Source organism: Suricata suricatta, chromosome 9, assembly GCF_006229205.1.
Source record: "Suricata suricatta isolate VVHF042 chromosome 9, meerkat_22Aug2017_6uvM2_HiC, whole genome shotgun sequence".
In the NCBI taxonomy this organism is placed as follows: Eukaryota; Metazoa; Chordata; class Mammalia; order Carnivora; family Herpestidae; genus Suricata; species Suricata suricatta.
The window spans coordinates 110,637,792-110,660,390 of NC_043708.1; the positions used below are offsets into that span (position 1 = coordinate 110,637,792).

A 22,599-nucleotide genomic window follows, 5' to 3' on the forward strand; every position below is an offset into this window, starting at 1 on the left:
AGTGTGAGAGTAGGGGAGGGTCAGAGAGAGAGGGAGACAGAGGATCTGAAGCAGGCTCTGCACCATCAGCACAGAGCATGGTGTGGGACATGAACTCATAAACCAGGAAATCATGACCTGAGCCAAAGTGAGATGCTTAACTGACTGAGCCAGTCAGGTACCCCAAATCTTATCATTTTTTAAAGCTTTGCTAATTTGTAAAATTGAATATGTATAATGGGATCTTTTTCTTTTTTTTTAATGTATGTGCTTCTGATATACTCTTGAAATGTTAAGATTAAACTGCTGACTTTAGGAAATGGTTTATATCGCCTTCTAGGTCCCTTTTTTAGAGTTGTATTTTTAGAACTTGAAGTGAAGCCCACTTTCTTTTAAGTATTTGCTTCCCCCCAGTTCGTCCCTTACCCTGCAGTGATCCTCCGAAGTCTGTGCCTGTGGCTGACATTCATTTGAACCCCTTCCTTCTGCCAGGCCCTGTGCTGGTGCGCCAGCCTCACAGAGGAGCAGGTCACTGTGTATGAGAGAAGACGGCCAGGGAGAGGTGGCAGGCAGCACAGGGCATCGGGCATCAGAGTCAGAACATGCATACACCGTGGCGCCGCCCCCCAAGATGGGGCCATGGGGTGGGGAGAAGTCTTAGGAGAAGCTTTCAAAACTGGATGCGGGGCGGACTCTTGTCTTTGGTGTGAGGAAACCTTCTCTGTGGAATGCCAACCTTGAAATGAAAGTTTTCTTTTTTTTACTTTATAAAATAATTTTTCATAGCATTTTTTAAAAATGTGTTCTTCCTATACATTTAAAATATGTTGCTGGGAGGTACCAGGCTGGCTGGGGGCACCAGTGTGCGACTCTTGATCTCAGGGCTGTGCGTTTGAGTCCTGCATTAGGTGTAGAGATAACTTAAAAACAAATGTTTTTCTTTTTTAATGTAGCTTTAGAGGCTCCTGGGTGGCTCAGTCGGTTAAGCGTCCAACTCTTGACATCAGCTTAGGTCATGATCTCACAGTTTCATGAGTTCGAGCCCTGCGTCGGGCTGTGTCTGAGAGTGCAGAACCTGTTCGGGATGCTCTCTCTTCTCTCTCTGCCCCTCTCCTGCTCACTCTCTCTGCTCTCTCAAAATAAGCAAACAAAATAATGAAATTTAAAAAATGTAGCTCGAGAAAAAGAAGTTTAATTATAAAAAAAAAAGTTTCTGAAGCACTGATTTGGGGCCTGTTTCCTAACCTCTTCAGATCTTAGTTTTCCCTTCTGTCAGGGGAAGGTCAGATGAGATGTTCTCCTCGGCTCACCACTGCTGGCTGCCTGTTCACGGGTTCACTGTGCTCTAAATGGATGGCAGGAGCCAGTGTGGAAGTTCAGGGCAGAGTAAGCGTGTGGCCCCCTGGAACTCGGCCAAGAAGAGGAGCTGGCAGTTTGCTCTGTGGCCGACTTAGACTTGCCGGGGCCAGTTCACTCTTTGGCATAGGGGCATCCTCATCGCCAACACCGCACTTCAGATTTTCTTCCTCATTTTGTAGGAAAACCCCACTTCTGGGCAGTCTTAAGTATTGCCTGGAGGATTGTGTGCCTAGATGGCAAGGCAGGACTGCTGCTCTCTCCCTTCCTCCCCCTTTTTCCTACTGCTTAATCAAGAAAGTGTCCCGTAACCCTTTTTCCAAGCCACCGAGTTTGAATTGATCTTTGCTGCTAGTAAGAGGTGGGGAGGTGCTTTCTGGTTCCTGCTAAAGTTACCTGAAGGCGGAAGGTGTGCATCTGATAATTATAACTCTAGTGTTTCCAAGGCCTGAGCAATTTAGCCGAGAGCAGTAATCCTGATCTTATCAGGAGGGTTTTGTAGTCCAACAGTGTTGCTTATAACAATATCTGTTTTACTTCCTGGGGCTTCAGTCTCCTTTTAGGATTCTCCTGTAATCCTGCCCATTACCCCCTTGTGCATGTCTCATTACCTCCTGGAACCAGTTAAAACTGCTGGGAGGGCAAATATGTTTTTCTTTTCTTCCTACCAAGATCTGGGTATTGCATTGAGCTTTTAACATTCCAGCAACATCAGCCTAGCCAGCAGTAGAGCAGTCACAGTGAGGCTTACATGATATCCTTAGAGTGACGTCTAGCCAGTGAAAAGGTAGTTTGTAGGTTGCGTATTTAAAAAAAAAATAACAATAGGGGCGCTTGGGTGACTCAGTAGGTTGAGCGACAGACTTCGGCTCAGGTCATGATCTCGCAGTTCACGGGTTCAGGCCCTGCATCAAGCCCTGTGCTGACAGCTCAGAGCCTGGAGCCTACTTCAGATTCTGTGTTTCCTTCTCTCTCTGCCCCTCCCCCATTCGTGCTCTGTCTCTCTCTGCCTCAATAATAAATGAACGTAAAAAATTTTTTGAATAAATAAATAACAATAGTAACAATAGCAATATTCAGTCCAAGTGCTTTAGTTACATTTTATATTTCAGAGTGATTAAATAGTATCCATGAGTTTGAGATCAGCCCCTTTTGAAGTCTAGTTATTTTCCTAATGACTGCTTTGAGATTCGGGCCCCAGGAATTTGCCCAAATCCTTGACCTTGGGGTTCAGAATCTGTTAGATTATAGAGAGTAGACAGAAAGGAAACACATTACTGATCTGTGTCTTTAGAGAACACTCAATCTCTGAAAAAGTTGTCTGAAGTATGTATGAAGGACAGGACAGTTTCTTGGAGGTTTTGGAATATGGGGAGCCCAAATGAAGAGTTGGTAACTTAGCCTCTCTGCACTTTAAACCTGAAGGAAAGGGTTAACTCTTGCCTTGGGGAGGAGTGAGGAATGGGAACTAAAATTGCTTTGGACATCTGAGCTGTGCTTTAATAAGATATTCCAGGTGGTCAAGGAGTAATCCTAAAATAGCCTAGATACTTAATTGCTTTTAAAGTCAGGCGCTCCTGTCTCTGGGGAGGTACAGCTCTGAGGAATGTAGCGCTGGCTCCTAAGATCCTGGAGGTGTGGTCTGGTTGGGCTTTTTTTTTTCCTTCTTCTTCTTCCAAATTCCAGTAAAAGAAAGGCCCTAGGTAGCCTTCTTGGGTCAACAAATACTGGTTGAATTTCTCCCTCTCTCCTCACTGGAAGCTTGTCGCTTCCAGCTGCCATAACCTGGCTTGTTCCAGGGTTGTGGAATATTCTGTCTTCTCTCCCCTCCTCCTCCTCTTTCTTTCTCTCATACTCAGACCACCACCACCAGAGACATTGGTCTATTCTGGTTTGATGCCTTGCCCAGCGTCTCTTCATTTCCATCAGAACATAATCTTTCTCACGATCAGGTTCACATTCATCCCCTTTCCCTTTCGTCTCCTTGGTCCTGCTGTCCCCTGCCCTACCCCAGGCTCTCCACATGGACCACACAGCCTGGCATCCTCCAGTGCTTGCTTTCCCTTTCAGGTCTTCCGTGCATTTTACAAAAGTGGTATATCTGCATTGCAAATGGTTACTGCAGAAGTATATGTTGTTACATGAAGGGTCATACTGCCCCCTTACTAGAAAGGCTAAAACTATTGTGAAGGTGTCAGTTCACCGAGCTATTCTATAATTTCAGTGCAATCCAGATTTTCTTCGTTGGAGGCAAGAGAGAAGGGGGAGAGCAAGTGATAGGTCTTGCTTGACACATCATTCAAAAGTTAATCTAGAAAAATAAGCAATTGGTTTTTTTTTAATCATCTCTCCCTCAGCATTAGACTGCAAGCTCCAGGAGGTCAGAGGCTCCTGTCTTGTTCTTTTTCCCTCAGAACTTTTCACATTATGTAGTATATCCTAGGCGATCGCATGTTCGTATGGAAATGATAGAATGAAAAAACGAAAGGTGAAAATCCCCGATAATCTTAACCTCGGTTAGGTGTCTACATACATTTGTAGATTTCTATTTTTCCTAATCAAATGGGTTATTAAAATCCTCTAAAACACTGGTTTAATCATTTATTTTTCTGTTCAGAAAACATCCACTGCCTCCCTCCTGTTCACAGTTCAGAGTTTAAATTTCCTCCTGGTATTCAAGGCATTTCACAGCCTGTTCCCACCTCAGCTATTCAGACTTGAATCCTCCCTGCCAAAACATGCCTTGTTTATCCCCCCACTCCGAGCTCATTTACACTGTAAATCTCCCCTCAACCCCTTCTTCCAGGCCGGCTTTATCTCCACCTCTGAGGCGCCCTCCTTTCTTCCACCTCCTGGGCACTTTGACTTGCTCTGTTAAATGGTGTGTGTGTCCAACTTGTTTTTCCAACTCCATGGTAAAAATCCCAGCGAGAAGAATCACTTTTGGGGGGGTCGGGAGGGAAGGGGTATTCTCAGCAGCTGGCACAATGCTCTCCCCAGGGCGGGTTCTCAGGAAATCAGTGTTGAATGAGTTTGTCATAGGGTCTTTGCTGCTCAGGACAGAAAGAGCCCCCAGAGGCCCTCTCATCCAGCCCTGTCCCATGTTGGATTCCACAGCATGACGTCCCAGACAGATGGCCATCCAGGGACAGAAAGCTGCTCACCTCCTGAGAAGGCCCCCTCTGTTCCTTGAAATTGTCCTCCCTTACTTAACTCTAGTTCTGCCCTCTGGGGCTTTAGGGGAAAAAGGAAAAGAAAAAACACCACCACCTTGCCTCCTCTTCTGCAAGGCAGCCTTTTAGATTTTCAGAGTGGATACATTTCCCCTCTATCTTCTGGGCCTTCCAGGGTTGGAATGTTGGGGAAGCACAATTTTAATTCTGAGGAGCAGTCACGTTAGACTTTGATTCATTATTGTTTGAAGGCCTTTTGTGTGCACATCCCAGTGCTAAGTGCCGCATTCTGCTGGCCCTCTCAGAGGCTAAGGCTAACCTGCCTCTCTCTCTCTCTCTCTCTCCTTTCCCTGGCATCCTGTCCCCTGGGGGACAACAGGCTCATCCTACCGAGGATGTTTTGGAGGTAGTGGCAAAAGGTTAGTAGCTCTTATCCCAGTCCCCCCAGGTAAGTCCCTCGGGCAGGTGATGCTTGACGGCCAGTTGCCTGGTGGGCTGCGCTTCCCAGGTGAAACCGGTGAGATGAATCAGGGAATAAAAGGACCATGGCTTGGAATTGTAGGCATTCTGTGGCCAGAGGATTTTCTAGTTCTTCTCTTCCCTCTCTCCTTCCCTGATGTCACACCCAGAACACACTCTGCTGTCTCTTCCACCCACAAGGCAGGATGGTGTAACAGAGCCCGACCTTCGTTTGCATGCTGGCATTGCCACTTGGAAACTCTGAGACCCTGGGCCACTTGAGCAGCTTGCTCTTCGAGCTGCTGTTTTCCCATCTCTAAAAGAACCACCCCTACATCATACACTTCAGTGAGAAAATGCTAGTTAAGCCCCTGGCCCAGTCCTTGCCCAAGCCTTAGCTTTCTACTCCCCTTACTCCTTCCCCCAGCCCTCTTCCACTCCCTTTTTTGAGGGATTTAAAGACAAGACACTGTGCTTCCCTGGGGAAAGTAAGCTGAATGTGGATATAGCATCCACAGCTAGCTTGGTTGGGTATTTGGGAACAAACTGTCAGTTTCCTGTAAGCTCCTGGTGAGATCAAAGCTTTTAAGAGGGGCCTCAAGTAGGAGAGGCTGGGAAGGTTGTAAATAGCAGTTAAGTGACCACTGGCTACTGCCTGCTGCCCTCACAGTAACAGAGCCCGGTCCCCTAGCCCATAGACTTGTATGCCGCGACCCTTCAGTTGAAATGCTTTTCTCGGGGACCCCGCTAAACTGTGGAGCTAGCTCCTTTTGGATGTGTGTTCCCCACACTCACCTCTGCCACTCTTTACTCTCCTTCCCGCCAATGCATGGCATCCAAGACAGAAATCGTCACTGGGCTTCAGTAGTCACACCCACAGCCTGGTGAGAGGCCAAGAAACCTGCACATCAACTTGAAGTGAGCTATGTTTTACAGTAGTTGATCAGAGTGCTAAAGCCTGGGTCCTCCCCATGAAAGGAGGAGAAGAGAACAGAGGAGGTGTAGGGTTGGAGGTTTCATGGGGGAGCCCATTCGAGCCTTTCAGTAAACGTGCCCATGCTTTCTCTGAACTGGAGGCTGGGGATACCCTGATGGGATGCACACAGACTCCGGGGGACACGCACAGACTGGGGATGTAGGCGGGGTACAAGTAACCAGCATGTCTGGTGGTAGCCCAGAGGAGAAAGGCATCAGTTCTGCCTGGTGGATAGAAGCAAGAGTCTTTATGGAGGAAATAGCATTCCGGCTAGACTGTGAAGGGCAGGCAGGGCCAGAAGTACTCTTACCTCAGTCAGAAAACTTTGTGAAGCAGGGTTTAATGGCCCCAAGATCAAGAGAGTCATGTCCTGTAAAGAGAGCAGACATTTCCTTATCAGCCCCAGCTGATTATTATAGATTAAGTAATGGCCCATCCCAGCCTTGGATGAAAGAAAACACCTCCACTCCTGGGCAACTCTTCCCCTGTGTTTCCTTTTCTTTTTTTAATGTTTATTTATTTGTTGAGAGAGAGCACCACATGTGCATGCTTAAACATGAGCCAGCAGAGGAGGGGCAGAGAGAGAATCCCAAGCAGGCTCCATGCTGTCAGCGCCAAGCCTGCCGTGGGACTCGATCCCACAAACCTTGAGATCATGACCTGAGCCGAAACCAAGAGTCGGACGCCTAACCAACTGAGCCACCCTTCCTGTGCCCTTCCAGTGTTTTCTTTAAATCTTAACCACAATTCCTGTCTGTGGAATGGGTCAGCCGGTAGCATCGCCCAAAGAGTTGAGTAACCTCTTACCATCCCATTCTGGCAAATTTCCCTGTCTTCTGTGATCACTGAGCTAGGGGTGTTTCAGGCTAAAATCCTGTAACTAAGCAGATTTGTAAGTGTTTCATATTTAGCAAGCCGTAGCTAGTGCGAGGTCTGACCCTCCCACCGCTCGGGTTCTGGTGTCTAGTTTGAGCAGAGCTGGAGAAAGCCAAGGGGTCATGACAGCCCCCAGCCCCCACCCTCTGATGCCTTCTCTGTTCCTGAGCTGAGCTCTCGCACTTGGGTGTTTATTTTCACACGTAGTCACACGGTGATTGTACTGGTGTGCTTGTTTTTACACTCCTCTCCTGCTGTGGAAAGCCCTGTCTGAATTCTAGGTTGTGGATTCTGTCCTCCTCACCCAGCTGAGTGTTAAATAGTTTCTGAGTACGCATTCTGAGTGCCTGGAAGTTATTGTAATTAGCAAAAAACTGTGTTTTCGTCTCTCTTGGTGACTGGTAGAGAAAGAATCCTCCTGTGAACAGAATCAGCTTCAGATCTGGGAATTGAGCTGCCACAGTGAACAGCTGACATAACAGAAGCGGCAATGATCCCCCATTAAATGTCTTTCAGCCGATAGGGGCTCCCGGGATAATTGACTTTCCAGCAGGAATTACTGGCTCAAACAAAATCACTGGGCATTAGGGCAACCTACTGCATCTTTTGAAAGGGGAACTGTAACTCTGTCTGGGTTTGCTGACCTGACAGGCATAATTCATCTTGATTATTCATTGTGCTAGTTGCCACCAGATGATACCAGATTTCTGTTGACTGTAATTACAATGTGGGGGTGAATCCTAGCTTTTTTTTTTTTTTTTTGCTTTTTTTTTTTTTTTTTTTAATAGTGTTTCTCCCGCATGGTTATTGGCCTCCCTGAGCTGAAGAGCTATAGGGAGATCTCTAACAACGTCTGCCCGGGGAGATGATGAGTGCACAGTCAGATAGCATTTACTGAGCACTTCCTTACACACATCTCTTGTGAGATAAGCAGGGAAACAATTTGGTGTAGTCTGTTTCATTTCAGCTGACAGAGTGTCACTTCTTCTTGCTTATACTTACCTCACTGTGTACTAAACTGCTGCTATCAGGAAGCGGGTCTGCATCTCTGAGCCCTCTTTGAGTAGCCGAGGTAAAGTATGGTCCCAAAATATAACTGAATAATACCTCCTGCTTTCAGGCAAGCTTGATTAGAGGGGAAGATAGGAAAGAAGGGAATTAGACCAGGCTTTTATGTTATTGACGAGATTTGACAGTGAGATCCCTATGCAGTCAGAAGAATGTCCTCCTAGGAAGCGTCTGCTCCGCATCCCCAGATGCCCTTCCCCAACCATTTACACACCCCAGTGTTCCATGCACCTCTAGTCCTGGGGGAGCGATGAGACAGTGACAGGCTTGCTGCATCCAGCCCCATCCACTGGGTCCTCCGCTGACCAGTGTAGACTTCTACCGTGACATTTCATATTCCCCGCCATGGAGGGCTTTTTTCTTCTTTTTGACTCTTCTTATAGTGTGTATATGTATTTTTTGAAGAGGTGCCTAATTGATTCAAGTAGCCAGTTAATGCCTTTTAGCAATGATTATAGTTCGTCAGACATTCGCTGGGGCCCATAAGTGCCAGCATCGTGCTCTCTGCTGGGGCTACAAAGATGGGTAAGAAACTTCTGCTCTCAAGGAGCTTATATGGTGAGGATGATAGATAATTCTGAAATGTGTTAAATTCTAAGCTCAAAATGTACAGAGATTTCTTCCAGAGTACTTAGTGCAGCTGGGAGTGAAGGGAAGGCTTCCCCCAGAATGTGTTGCCTAATCTAGGGAGTAAGAGTTACCCAACTGAATAAAGGCAGGAAGCAGGTTCCAAGAACATAAACAAAGGCGTATTTGCCATTTCCTCCTAATTGGCTGAATGGTGTTGGTTTAACCTAATCAATTAAATTAGGATTAGGTTTTCATTATTTCTCTAATGGAAATGAATTTCATCCTAGGGGCACAGTCTGTATACCTTGGGAATAACATGAAGCTCTGAAGGCTGTCATATCACTAGGGAGTTCTGGTCACTAGACTTCTGGCTTCTCGTGGTGAGGCTTAGTGGAGAGACCAGGACTTCAGGACCTGCTCTCTGTGATCCTTGATCTTCCACTGAGAGTGGTCATGTGGCTTTACAACATCCTGTGTAGTGTACAAACATGCCGTAAAGTCACACACACACACACACACACACACACACACGTATGCTGTATAGAACCTGGGGAAAAGTGGGACATCTCAGAATGATGGCTTTTGGAAGACCAGCTAGGCACGCACAGGTTGTCCAAAAGTTGGGCCTTTGTGTCCTCCTCTTCCAGGATTATCAAGGATAACTAACACCCACCTGCCTCCCACCAACTGGACCTGATGGCTTCCCCCTGACTCCCTCTTACTTTGGAACCATAACTGAAAGCAAGAGAATAAGATGTCCCTGTAAGAGCGGCAGAGGCCGTTACCTGAGCAGTCTTCACAGTTTGAGCCAAGATAGCACAATTGCTGAGGCTCTTTGTCTTTGCTCCAAAAGATTGCCTTGTCCTCTGTCACTCTCTCCTTTTCCCTTCTGAACTCTGTGCTTTGTTCTCCTTTAGAATGGTGGTTTGGCCTGGAGTGATGATGCAGATGGAGGCCGGGGACGAGAGATCTCTCGAGATTTTGCCAAGGTCTGTAACGTCTCCTTTGTGGTATTGAGTGGGGCAGCTCTGCAGTGGGTTGTTAAATCTGATCCCCAAGGCATAAGGACAGGAATGGCCAATGAGTCACATTTGTGGTCCTACAGAGAGATGGTTGTATACGTCTGGTGGAAGACTTCCTGCATTAGACGGAATTTTTCATTGTGTTTTTTTCTGGGGGCCCGGGATTGCAGCTGTATGAACTGGACGGTGATCCGGAAAGGAAAGAGTTCCTGGATGACCTCTTCGTCTTTATGCAGAAGAGGGGTGAGTGTGTAGTCTCCTCAGTTTTTCAACTCAGTGAATATTAATTGAGCGCTTACTGTGTATAAGTCGCCGTTAGCCATTCTCCCTGCACAGGGCTAGCATCTTAGCCCAGGACAACAAGAGGCACTTACTGTTGAGTGCTTCCAGCCCTAGCAGAGTAGTTGACAACCAGATCGAAGAGGGCAGAGAGGGCCTTGGCAGAAAATAAATGGAATGGTCCATCCATATTTGGTCCTGCCTTATTTTTGTTGCTCCCTTCTGATTAACTGGCCTCTCTGGTGTTCTTTCAAAATCAAACGTATTTTTTTCTTAGCCGTATAGCAACTTTGGACATCACTTAAACTAGTATGTTGGGTTTCCTCTTGGTGTACCTAGTTCTACAGAGACTGAGAAGGGCCAAAGACTAGAGGTCCCTCAGGATGTGTTGAGAGGATCTGAAATGATCCGTGAAAAGCAGAGGCTAACTCTTTTTTTCTTAACCAGTGGCTCTGGGTTTTGTACCCCCTGGCTTGGTTTGGGGCGCTCTGCATGGGCACCTACTTTATAATGCGCCTTCTCACTTCTCCTTCGCACTCCCACCCCCCCACCCCAGACATCTCCACTTTGGATTGGATCCTGGCGGGACTGAGTCTTGAGCCCAGTGACTCAACTTCCTGGCTTTATATCCTGTCACAGCAATGGGTTCACCAGCCGAGTCAGCCCTCAGGAAGCATGGCCAGAAAGCCAGCCTCTAGAAGGTCCTCAGCAACCCGTGTAGCTCTCCTTTTGTCACCCTCAGGACAGAGCCACATAACAGAGTTGTCCCCATCAGCCTCTTGCCTGAGACCTGCCTGTGTCTGATTGTGTATCCCTTGGTTTCTGTGTCCGCTGCTTTATGGAGACCTGGGAATGAAATCTTCCTCTTTTATCTTAGGCTGAGCTATAATGGCAGCCCCCAGCAGGTACAATTCTGTGTTTCTCTCCCTCTTCCCCCCCACCCTCCAGCACACCCTTCCCTCTCTCTCCTCCTTCCTCTTCCTCTACCTCCTAAGCCTCACTGCTGTGCTAATAGTGTGCGTGTTACTGCTGGTTTGCCTACAAAGGTAATTGGAAGTTTTGCGTCTCCGTGTCCTCCCATCTCCAAGCCTCTCAGAGCAGTCCAGGCAGCCCACAGTTTCCTCCTCCAGCCGCTATCTGGAGCTGCATGTGCCAGTGCAAAACAAGAATATAATCCCCGAAGATAATGTGACTGGCAGCAGTGAAACTCCCTGGTTGCCCTGAGAGCAAAAAATCCACTTAATACTTCGGTCTCCCTTCCAATTACCTTTTAATTATTTACAAGCTCCACAGGCCCAGCTGGTGCAAACCCAGGAGCTGAGCTCGTCTCAGAGGGGCTGCTGCAGCAATATAGATTTTAATCAGCAGTGTGGCTCCCCTGCTTTCTTTTCCACTTTATTGTCTCCCTTCCCAAAAGGATTTTTAAAGGAGAATGGAAGTTAGATTAGCCCAGCTACGAGTGAGTGTCGGAAATTATTTGTGTACTACTGTGTGTCCCCACTAGACTAGGAGTTCCTTGAGGGCAGCCACTCCCTCATTTCTTTGTGTCCTTGGTGCTCACGTAGGGCCAGGCAGGGAGGTGCTCATGATGTGTTTGCTGGGCGAACAGTCCTGACTCGGTTTTCTGAACTCAGCGGGCCAACCCGGCAACCCTCCCTCCCCACAGGAGGCCGGGCTACCCCACGCTAGATAGCCGGCCCGTCATTGGAAGTCAGCAGAAAGCAGTATGTGCCGGGAAGCCTGCTGTGTTCCAGCCGCTGGGGACTCCTCGACGGCCATCTAGGCTGTTTCTGAGTGACCCTGAAGTAGGAGTGACTGACTCCCTTTGATCGTGTCAGTTCGTGGTTATTCAGGCTGGACAGATCTTTTTCTGTCCTCAGCACTTATGTTAGGTATTTCACTGTTTGCCAGCATCACCCATAGAAAAGAAACAGTGGAGTCCATTTTGTGACTTGTTAGTTCCCCAAATACAAGGTTTCTCAACCTCAGCATATTTACTTTGGGGACTGGACAGTCCTTTGTTGTTGGGGTACCCCTTCCCCCCTAGTCATGTTAACCAAAAACATCTCAAGATATTGTAAGTGTCCCCTGGGGAAGAAAAGCACCCCCCCGCCCTTCCCATTGAGAACCGCCACTAGAAGGATGGGAAAGAGGGTGAAGTTGTAAAATTTCCTTTGTAGAGAAACTCTTTGTGGAAATCATCTTCCTTCCACTCAGGTAGCCCTGCCTGAGGGTGGCCAGGGGTCTGTGCCAGGCATTATCACAAGCACTCCTCCTGTGGCCGAGTGGCCGAGGAGTGGGTGCTGGGCCCTGGTCCTGGGCTGGGACGCGGGGGAGGCCTCTGCCCACCCCCCCCCAAATTGGAGGTAACAGGCAGAGGCAGAGTGTGGTGGCGCCCGTGGGCCAGGCACAGCTGGAAGACCCCTTCCTTGTCTGTGGCCTGGATGAGTCAGCTGGCTCCAGACTGGAGAGCAGTGTCTGGCCAAGAAGTTTACATTGTAGTCTGTGGACACAGAACACAGGGCATGTCACCAGAGCTGGGCCTTCAGGGAGCTTGCCATGACAAGCAGTGGGTGCTGGGGGTAGAGAGGGGAGCTCGAGGCGTGGACATGGCATGGACACGGCGTGGACGTTGTTCCCTTTAAACTCACAGCGCTTTCCTTTCTGGAGCACTAACACCTGAGGCTGTAAACTAGCTTGTGTGGCCCAAGATGGCTCGGAGCAGAGCACAGTTTTACTCATATGAGGCTTGCTGTCTTTGCTCTTCACACAGTGGTGAGACCAAGGGCCCCTAGACATTTGTGACTGATTCATCACTCCCAAATCAGAGCGTCTGGGGCACTTGGGAGCCAGATATTGTGAGCTGGGTCGGAGGAAGAGCCTCAAAGACCCCGGGAACAGGCCAGTGACTCCTCCACAGCTAATGGGAAGGACACACATAGATTTCACAGGAGCCACTGAAAATGGCCTGAGTTTGAAAGACTTGGTGCCTCCCACCTGTTCGTGAGAGGGGCCTGTCCGCTTTGACACTACGGGCTGCACCACAGGGGATGTGGACAGGGCCCCAAGGGAGGCGACTGCAGCTGCAGGTGATAAAACGGCTCTCCCGTCCGGCGGGGGCGGGAGATGGGCCGGGCTGCAGCCGCTGCTTTGTGGGGCAGCTCCTTCGCCTCATAACGTGTTCGGGTGGATTGGCCGAAACAGATGGGCCTTTCAACTCCAGGCACCTTGGTTTCTGGGCCAGACCAGGGGGACTTGCACCCTGGTGACCCCTCCCCCACCAGCAGGGCAAGCCGCCCTAGAAGGAGCCTGAGAAGAGGCCGAGGGGCTCTCTGCCTCCTGCCTGCCTTGGGAAAGGTCTGCTGCCGCCCCGTTGGCAGGCACATGGTTAGGGGACAGGGCTGGAGACGCAGTGCAGAGCGTGGCTCGCGTCCCACCCGTCTCCGTGATCTGCAGCAAAGTGGTCTCCTTCTGGGAGCCACGCTTCCCCTTATGTGCAAAATGTGAGGGTTCAATTAGAGTGAATCTGGAAGTTTCTTCCAAGTTCTGTGTTTTGTATTATGTTCATTATTGTGTCTTTTGAGCTACCAACAACAGATGAGTCACCCTCAGTGACCAAAAAGCATTTTCTATCAAAACAGTTGTGTATAAACAATACCGAAGGGGCGCCTGGGCGGCTCAGTCGGTTAAGTGTCCGACTTCAGCTCAGGTCATGATCTCCTGGTTCGTGGGTTTGAGCCCTGCGTCAGGCTCTGTGCCGACAGCTCGGAGCCTAGAGCCTGTTTCGGATTCTGTGTCTCCCTCTCTCTCTGTCCCTCCCCAGCTCATGCTCTCTCTCTCTCTGCCTCTCAAAAATAAATACATACATTTTTTTTAATACTTAAAAAGAAAACTATACCAAGGGATGTCCCCTAAGACCAAGTGCTTCTCCCCTTTCCATGCCTAAGCCAAATTGAATTAAACAAGTTGCTTTTGATCCAGGGCCCCCTGCCCCCCTGCCCATATTTCTCTGGAAAGACTGGTGACATTTCAGAGTTCTGACGCCCCTTCTTACTTACCTTTTGCTGCATGCGCACACGCGCATGTCTGTGTAGAAAATACACACGTATTCCTTTGCAAAAAATAAGGCCAAACCGTTGTGAATAAAATTCTCTGGCTAACTGAACTGTGGGTGGTTTCTGAGAGTTCATTCCATGATAGATTTTCTGGGGTAGGGGGAAGTCTAGGTAGGCCAGAGGGGGACTAATTTGGAAATCTGATAAGCAAGGGCTTATAAACAATTCCATTCTTCATCAGTGAGGAAGAAGAGCTTGTTTTATTGTTCCCTAGACGGTGGAACAGAAAGAAATATGTCACCAGAGAGGAGGAAGAGAATGATTTTGCTGTTATTTTTATTATCCCATGCACTTTATAGAACCCTTTCAACCCATTTTCTGATCCGCTGCTCACTACAGCTCCAGCTCTGAGGGGCAGAGAGAGCAAAGGTTACCAGGTCAACTGACTTGCCTAAGGCCACAGAGCCAACTTAGCACTTGTCCCCTAACTCCCGGGCCAGTGCTCTTTCCCTCTCCTGCAGCACCCTTGAGAAATGGCCCCTTGTGCCAGCAGCTCTGTCACTTCAGTTCAGGCAGCGGGCAGGCTTTGTCTCCTTCAGGCTTCCGAGCCCCACAGAGCATGCGGGTCTGCCTCTGCAGGCCAGTGTGTGGTAGGGTCTCACAGCATCTAGCTGATGAACACGGGGGTAGGACTATTCATGTGAGAGAGGTCTTCATCTCAGGGCAAGGCCTGCCTCTCAGGGAAGGGCAGATGTGACAGTTCACAGTAGCACAGAAGCTGCCATCTGTCAAGGGGGGATGGGGGCACAGGAGATGGAAGCGCTAACGCATCTTACACGCCCCCAGAGCACCCACGGACAAGGCTCTCCTCTCCTGCCCTAGCCAGGCACACCAGGTGACTGAACTGCTTAGTCACATAGAGGACAAGCTTTGTCAAGACCTCACCCAGAGAACTGCCCTCCTCCCCCCACTAGTTCTGTTCAAGGCTGCAAACTGACCTTGGTTTTCCCAGATGGATTGTTGAATCTGTTTTTGATGTGTATATACAAAGAATTTACTGTGGGAAAGGGCTTGGTCTGCCTCAAAGTGCGATTTGAGTGTTTTTCCTTCTGTTGTGTGCTTATCTCTCCATCTCAGGCAAGGAAATGTTCATGACATATATCGCTCTGCCTTTTGGTGGAGGCAGTTTCTCATATACTCTTTGAATTTTGCAGTAAACGGCCTTTGCCATGGACACTCTTCCTGATAGACTAGAATACGTGTCTCTGTCAAATGAAACAGGCTTTGGGGCTTCGTTTTCTAACTTTAGCCCCAAACAAAAGTCTAAAATGCAAATATTTATCTCATGAGTGGCCTTTGTCTGAGGCCAAATCTTTTTCTCTCCCCAGGTGTTCCCACTACTATTAATATATGGGGTTTTTTTTTCTCCTTTTTTCCACTTAAAATAGTCATTTAATATTCTGTATCTACTCATCGCTAATAACAGGAAGGGATCCTGGTTTTTGGAAGGCATGATTAATTTGACAAGCCCAGTTTTGTCATTAAATTCAGCTTCTTCCCATTCAAATCTTTTACTGATATTTTTAGCACTTGGTAAAATCGAGTTGATAGTTTGCCCTTCTTTGTTCCAAGTGAGCTAATATTTAGTGCATCATCCAAGGGTTCTTGTAGGAATAGTCTAAAGCAAGGATTTGGTCCACTTACACAGTGAGAAGATCCATTGAGTATTGACTAGCCAGTGGCCTGGATTGGCAATGAAAGACAGTCATGAACTCCCTAGGCCACAAGGCCCTTGTTGGGCCTTTCCCCAGGCAACCTCCCACCCACTCTCCTGGAGACACCAGCTAGGTCTGTTCGTCAGCCGCAGTCAGGGAAAGCAGAGAAGACCTGATGATCCACCTCCTTCTAACTCCTTGGCCAACTTCTCCAAACATAGTTTTTAAGGAAGGAGACATCAGAGCCCTAACCTTAATTTTAATACAAGCCATAGTAGAACATAGCATTGCACATTGAACTTCACCTAAAGCAATTAGTTTGAGGTAGAGTATCAAACAGGGTGAGGAGTTTGGGGCACCTGAGTGGCTCAGTCAGTTAAGTGTCCTGAGTCTTGATTTCAGCCCTGGATCATGATCTCACGGTTCTCGAGTTCAAGCCCTGCATCAGGCTCTGTGTTGATAGTATGCGGAGCCTGATTGGGATTCATTCTCCCTCTCTTCCTACCTCCTGTCCCCATTTTGGCCCTCACCTGCTCACGTACGTGTACTCTCTCTTAAAAATAAAAAAAAAAAATTTTTTTAAAGGTGAGGAGTTTAACATTAATCTCTCAGCTTGTGGTGCCTCCAGTACTCCCATGCATTGCTGCTGGGCATATAAATGGGCATGGCCACTCTGGAAGTTTATTTGGTAGTGTTTACTGTAGCTAAGCGTATGCCGACCCTGCTACCCAGCAATTCCTCTTGTAGGTGTATTCCCAAAGAAATGAAAGCTGTGTTCAGTGAAAGTTCAAGAATATTCAGAGCAGTACCATTCGTTAGAGCCCAAAACTGGAAAGAACCCAGTGTCCATCAGTGTAGAACGGACAGATAAATGGTGCTGTAGTCATATAATGGAATATATGCTCTACACACTGGAGGGTTCTCACAGACCTAATGTTGAGCAAAAGAAGTCAGACACCAGAGTATATATTACATGACTACACATATGTAAAGTTCAAACAAACCACCTGTGTCAATACATGTCAGGATAATGGCTACCTCCGGGGGAGAGAAGAGGTGGAGGATGCATATTGATTGAGAAGGGGCATGAGAAATTTCTGGGGTGCTATAAATGTTCTGTGTTTAGATCTGAACAGTGGTTACAGGGGTGTACACAGAAGTAAAATTCCAGTGAGGCATGTACTTAAGATTAGTGGCCTATAGTGTATATCTGCTAGGCCCACTCGGTGGGAAACCAGAGAGAGAGCTCAATGCTGGACCTGTCAGTCCAGCATTGGGATAGTTGCACATCTTGCCTCTGCTCTGTTTTGTGGAACAGTCAACTATATACTGCACAGCACACTGCCAGACACAGCTGCCCAGTTTCCTGGTGTGATCTACATAAACAAGCTGGAAGAAAAATCACCAGTCATTTCTTTGCCTGTTCCTGGGCAGTGGGACCAGAGCAGGGCAAGAATGAATATGCAGAGGAATGGGCAGGAAGCCTGTCCATCTGCCTGTGCACATTCCCCACTTAACACAGGTCTTAATTCTTTTAGGCTCTCCGGTCGACTGCCCAGCTCTCTTGACAGGCAATGGAAATGATTAATGATCATTTTCAAAGCCAGGAAAAAGCAGCGAGGGTCCTTGGCAGGGCCATGTCCTGGGTCCTGGGCCCTCACCCCTGATCAGTGGGCAGGAGAGCAACCGTATGACTGTCTGGTGTCCCTGCCCCCATCTGTGTCTTGTCTTCATTGGAACAGGCCCATTTTCTGTGTCGGGGTGGAAGTGCCATCTCCTCTCTTTGTCTCCAGTGCCCAAGGAGGCCGTCTCCTCCCTCTGGCCTCACCCCTACTCCTTACCCCTCTGTCCCCAACCTGAGTGGCAAGAAGGAGAGCAAAGTACCAGGGAGCAGCTTTTGTTTGGCTCCATATGGACACAAGTTCCCAGTGACAGCTCTGGCCTTGCTAGTGCCGGTGCCCGACGGCATTCCCACCACCCAAGGGTTAAAGCCCCTGGAGCCCCACAGCCTCCCTGGGTCCCTGGCCCTCATAAAAGCCTTTTCTACATAGTCCCTTGGGCTGCCTAGGGTTCCCTGGCTGAAATCTGATAAGGGCCCTCTTTGTTGGAACTGTCAGTCTCCTTTATTGAGGAGGGAACTGGAGACCAGCGGCATTTCTTGGGGTACAGATAAGGCCCTGGATTCCTGTCAGAGGGAGCATGATTAATTACCCTCAATCCTAGCTCCTGCTTTGATAGCAGTGACTGACAGTACACAGGCTTCCCCATCAGGTGCTCACGCCCTCTCTGGGAGGCCTGATGGGGGCAGAGATTCGGCCTCCTGCAGGGCCAAGGCTAGTGACCCACAAAGTGCTCTCTTGCAAAGGCTGTTTGCCTCCTTCTTGGTTCTCTGCAGGTTGCTTTTGCTTTTACTCTGGACAGAGATCTGTTACCTTGCAGGTGAAGAGTCTCCTTAGAGGAAGATATAATTCAGCCCAGACAGCAGACCAGAGACACCCCCCCTTCCCCGTAAGGCTGGGGAAATACCAAGCATATGGACCTGGTCCTTAGCTACATAAGAGCCTTCGTAGGACAAGTTCCTAAACCATCCACCTCAAGGTCACTTGGCAACATTATTCCATAACCAACTCACCCTCCCTTCGGCAATAATCACAACTATCCATTTTTGTTTTAAGGTTTTATTCATATCTCATAGGACTGAAAGTCATCTAGCCCCAGTTCCTCATTTCACAGATGGAGAACCTTAGTCCCGAGTACATCAGTCTCTCGTCCCCACTCCCCTGTAGGATATATTGGTTCTCTTTCTTGTTCAGAAGATAAATTCCACTAAAAGGCCTTCCCCCCCTCTCCATGGCTGAGTCTCCTTGAGGCAAGGGAGATGGGTGCGGGTCCGGTAAGCACAGGGCTGACTGCAGAGACAGACCAGTAGGAAGATTTTGTTTCTCCCGTGGGTCTCGAAGCCAGGGCAGATTTTGTGTATGGATTGTCTGGACAATGTGAGAAATCCATACCATCATCCAGAGCTAGCGCTCAGAATAGCCTCAGTTTTGTTTCTGACAGTATCGGGACACCTTCTGCCCTGGGAGCTATTTTTAGCAGTTTCACAGAGGGCCAGACTATGGGAAGAAAGCACCCGGCCCCCTTACCCACTGATCTCTGCACCGGAGTGCCAGTGGACCCCAGACCTGTGGTTCCTCCCCAGAGGTGGCGGAGAGAGGCCACGTTTTGGTTAGATTTATGGCCTGTGACTTCAGATGTCACTGTGCCCCTACTTGTCGACTCAGCTCCTACACCTACCTCTGTTTCCCCTGCCCTGAGTGGTTCTCAGCCACATGCAGTCACACGCTGTATCAAAAGGCGAATTTTTCAGGAAATTTCTGCATTTATAGCATTGTCTCTCAAAGAAGCCATGTCAAATGGCTAGACAGTCCAGTGACTACCAGGGAGTAGCCTCCAGAGGCAGTGTGAGCTACACCTGCCAATCTCTCGTGGTTCATAGCCACACCTCATCTTCAAACAAAACCAGTATAAATGGTTTGGTTGCTTTCTATTCTCCTGGCTGGCCTCTGTGAATGGCCATGTCCAAAAGTACGATAGACCCTTTATTGTAATGAAAATAGTGCAAACTCTGAAGTCCATTTGCAAAATCGAAATCTGGATTTCGAAAACCAGATACGTAGCTCATCTCTGTGACTGTTGGAGGATAGCAGTCCCATCATCAGGGCAGGCGTGCCTCGCGGTTGGTCCATAGCACACACCAAATCCGGCTGCCTTCCGCTGTCTAACCCCTGCTGCCCCTTCTCTTTGACCCCACTGAGTGTGTTCGTGGTTTCTTTACCTTCTCAGCCTTCTTACCTACCCGCCCCCCGCCCCAGCTCTCCATCCCTCCGTCTGCTGCTTCTCCACTGTTCGTGGGACCTGGATGCAAAGAGCTTAACCACCCTGGGCCTCCACTCCCCCAGTCCGTTTACTAAAGGTTGCGACCCTAATGAACCTGCTGAGACCTGAGAGCAGACGGTGACTTCTGTTCAAGGTTGTCAGCATCAGACACCTGACTTGATGCCGGTGACGGGTCTGGCGGGTGCACCGCAAGCACGACAGGTGCATCTGAGATTACAAGTTGGGGAACCCAGAGCTGCTGGCTGTGGCTCTGAGGAGCATTTTTCCCCCAGTCTGCACGGTAGTTTCATTTATTACACACTGTAATAGTTAAGACACGGTGAAGAAGGAGCAGTCTCTGCCATCGCAGAACTGACGGTCCTCCTGGGCTACCAGGCGAACATACATGAAGTGATCAGAGGCTAATTATCACTGACCTCGAGGGGCCGTAACAGGAATTCGGAGAGAGAAGAAATCCCTGTGAACTAGGAGAGCTGGCAGATTCTTCCTCAAGGCCAGTATGGAGAGGACTTGAGCAGTGGCAGGTCATGTTAGGCTTGATGAGGGAGAGCACAGGACAAACCATACAGGAGAAATGGGCGTGGTTTGGGGAGTGTCGTGAGGAGACCCAGTGAGCGAGCTAGTGAGTGAGTGAGTTACTGGGATGCTTGAAATGTTTTGTAGGTAATCTTTTAAGTGTGTTGGGGCCCCAGGTGATGAGACTGGGCGTGTGGGGCAAGATGGGCAGGCATAAGAGCCTGTAGGTGTTGAACAAGGAAGCTGGTGCTGTGCTGGCAGCCGTGCACAGGTTGAGCGCGTGGGTAAGAGGCCGCCATGGGCCGGAAAGGCACCTCAAAGGAAGGATCAGCGGAGCTTCCTAACACCCTCAAGGTGGGTGATAGGGGAGAGAAGAGCTGGTGCTGCCCAAGACCTCAGAGGATGACAGTGTTACTGGAAGAAAAGGAAGTGATGGGAACGGAGGGGCTGGCTTTGGGATAAGGGTGCGCTCTGTGTGAACATTCTGACTTGGAAGCAAACAGGGCACTGTGAAGATGTCCTGGAAGCTTCTGGAAATGGGAGGGGACGTTAGGAGCGGCCCTTCCAAAGTCTCCACGCGATGCCATGAGGGTGTGAACTCGCTTAGGCCATGAGTGTGCTCGGGCAGACAGGCCTCCTGGAGGGTGTGGACCTTAGCCCTGCCCTGCCAGGAGACCAGTTCTGCCACACCAGGCTCTCATGGTTATGTTGAGAATCAGGTTCACTGTCCAGAAGAGCACAGGGAGAAAAAAAGTTAACCAACACAAGCTATGTGTCTTGGCAGTGTACCCACAGCCCTCTGAATATTTTACATGTGAATCTTTGGATCTAACACTGTGACCCCTTTGCTTTGACCCTCCAAGTACCAGCTGGTCAAGACAAAGTTCTTAGAGATCTCCTGCCCCCTCCCCACACTTAGAAAAGAGGCCTTGTGCTGCCATACAGCTCCACGTACATGTTCATGCTCAGGCTGTTTGCTCCGCATGCCTCTAGCTTGAATTATCCTGTAAAAGAGTTGATGAGACCATCGTTTCAGGGCTAGAAAGAAAATGCCATTCCTTGAGGAGAAAGAAGCAGGAAGAGCCGAAGTAAACAGCACTTCTGGAAAACCAAGCGGTCTTACCGTCCACCAGGCAGTCTGTGAGACCTCAGCAAGGCTGGGGCGGTGGGAGGGGCCGAGGCAGAGGAGAGCGGCCCATGTACAGTAAAAGGAGTTTGCCATCAAAAGGCAACAAGTCTCATACCCTGCCCTGGATGGTGACCCTTCCCTGTGGAATTCTCCCCTCTGACCTCCAGATCATTAATCCTGAGGCTGCCAAATGACAGTCATCCATCACGCCTCCTGACCAGCATCCCAGCCGCCTGTGAAAGAGCCCCAGCCCCGCCCTCCCTGCCGTCCCCTGGTGCTCATTAGTGGGCCTTCCTGCCTGGTGCCAGATTTCCTAATCAAGTCCCTGGCTCCTCTCACTTCCCTTCGGGGCCAGTGGCGGAAGCTGCTCTGACCCTCCCTCTTGCAGAGGCCATGGAGGGGGCGGAGTGATTAGTGGGGAGAGAACCACTGAGTGGCTTTGTATCCCCCTGGAGACTCCTGTGTCCAGCAGCTCCTTTGACTTGATGGGGACACAGGAGAGAAAACATTTCTCCATCCTGCCACAGGAGAAGAGGAAGCAGGCAGTATGCAAATGAAATGACTGTTATAAAGCACACGCAGAGTTACAAAAGAGACACCCAGGAAGCTGTGCAGGTGGGTGGTGGGACAGTAGAGTGGCTTCTGAAGGCTTGAGAGGAGTGTGAGTGGCCACATCATTGGGAAAGAATCTGCACTCGTCCTGGTAGCCAAAAAAAAAAAAAAAAAAAAACAGGAGAACAGACCTAGAGAGGCTAATGTTTTAAGCAAGACCACAAAGCCTGTGAGACAGACCTGTCTGCTCATCTCAAGGAGAACTGGTAGCTAGTCTGAGAGCTTCGAGTTGGAGTCTGATGAAAGCAGATTCATGAACATATTTCTGACTCATCAAAAGGTGGGCACAGGCATGTCTTTTCTCCGCTTGGTAACACAACCCTCTCTTTCTCTATTTGGACAATCACAGGGACCCCCATCAACCGAATCCCCATCATGGCCAAGCAGATCCTGGACCTGTACATGCTGTATAAGCTGGTGACAGAGAAGGGGGGCCTGGTGGAGATCATCAACAAAAAGATCTGGCGGGAGATCACCAAAGGCCTGAACCTGCCCACGTCGATCACCAGTGCCGCCTTTACCCTTAGGACCCAGTGAGTGGCCAGTGCCCTAGGGAAAGGAAGCTGAGGCTGGAGAACGGGGATGTTTTAACCTAGAGGAGAGGAAGGAAGGAAATGCCACTGTGCAGTGAGCAAGATGAGCGGAATTCCTGATGCAGCCAGGAGCTTTCTGAGATGAGTCCCTCTCTAGACCTAAGTAAGGATGAAAACCACCATTTCCCAAGAGCACCCCTGGGCGACCTTGCCATTTTCTTTCTTTCAGGCATCACCATCAACTCTGTGGAGTAGATGTTATGCCATTTTTCAGTAAACAAAAACTGAGCCTCAGAGATCATAGTGTGATCCAGGCCATACCAGCTAGCTAAGATTCGCCCCCGGGCTTCTGGCCCCGCATCCACTCCTTCCGGGACATTG

General features: G+C 49.1%; 1 protein-coding gene across 4 annotated transcripts in view; it reads left to right on the forward strand.

Moving 5' to 3' along the window:
• ARID3B (AT-rich interaction domain 3B) overlaps positions 1 to 22,599 on the forward strand; it is a 57,529-nt gene that overhangs the window by 27,456 nt on the left and 7,474 nt on the right. For all 4 annotated transcript variants that reach the window (XR_003913127.1, XM_029951382.1, XM_029951383.1 and 1 more), the window contains exons 3-5: positions 9,375 to 9,446; positions 9,650 to 9,722; positions 22,035 to 22,218. Coding sequence is in view for 3 of the 4 variants with exons in the window: in XM_029951382.1 (XP_029807242.1) it covers positions 9,375 to 9,446; positions 9,650 to 9,722; positions 22,035 to 22,218 (329 nt within the window). In the remaining variant the exon portion in view is untranslated. The remainder of the gene's footprint in view (positions 1 to 9,374; positions 9,447 to 9,649; positions 9,723 to 22,034; positions 22,219 to 22,599) is intronic.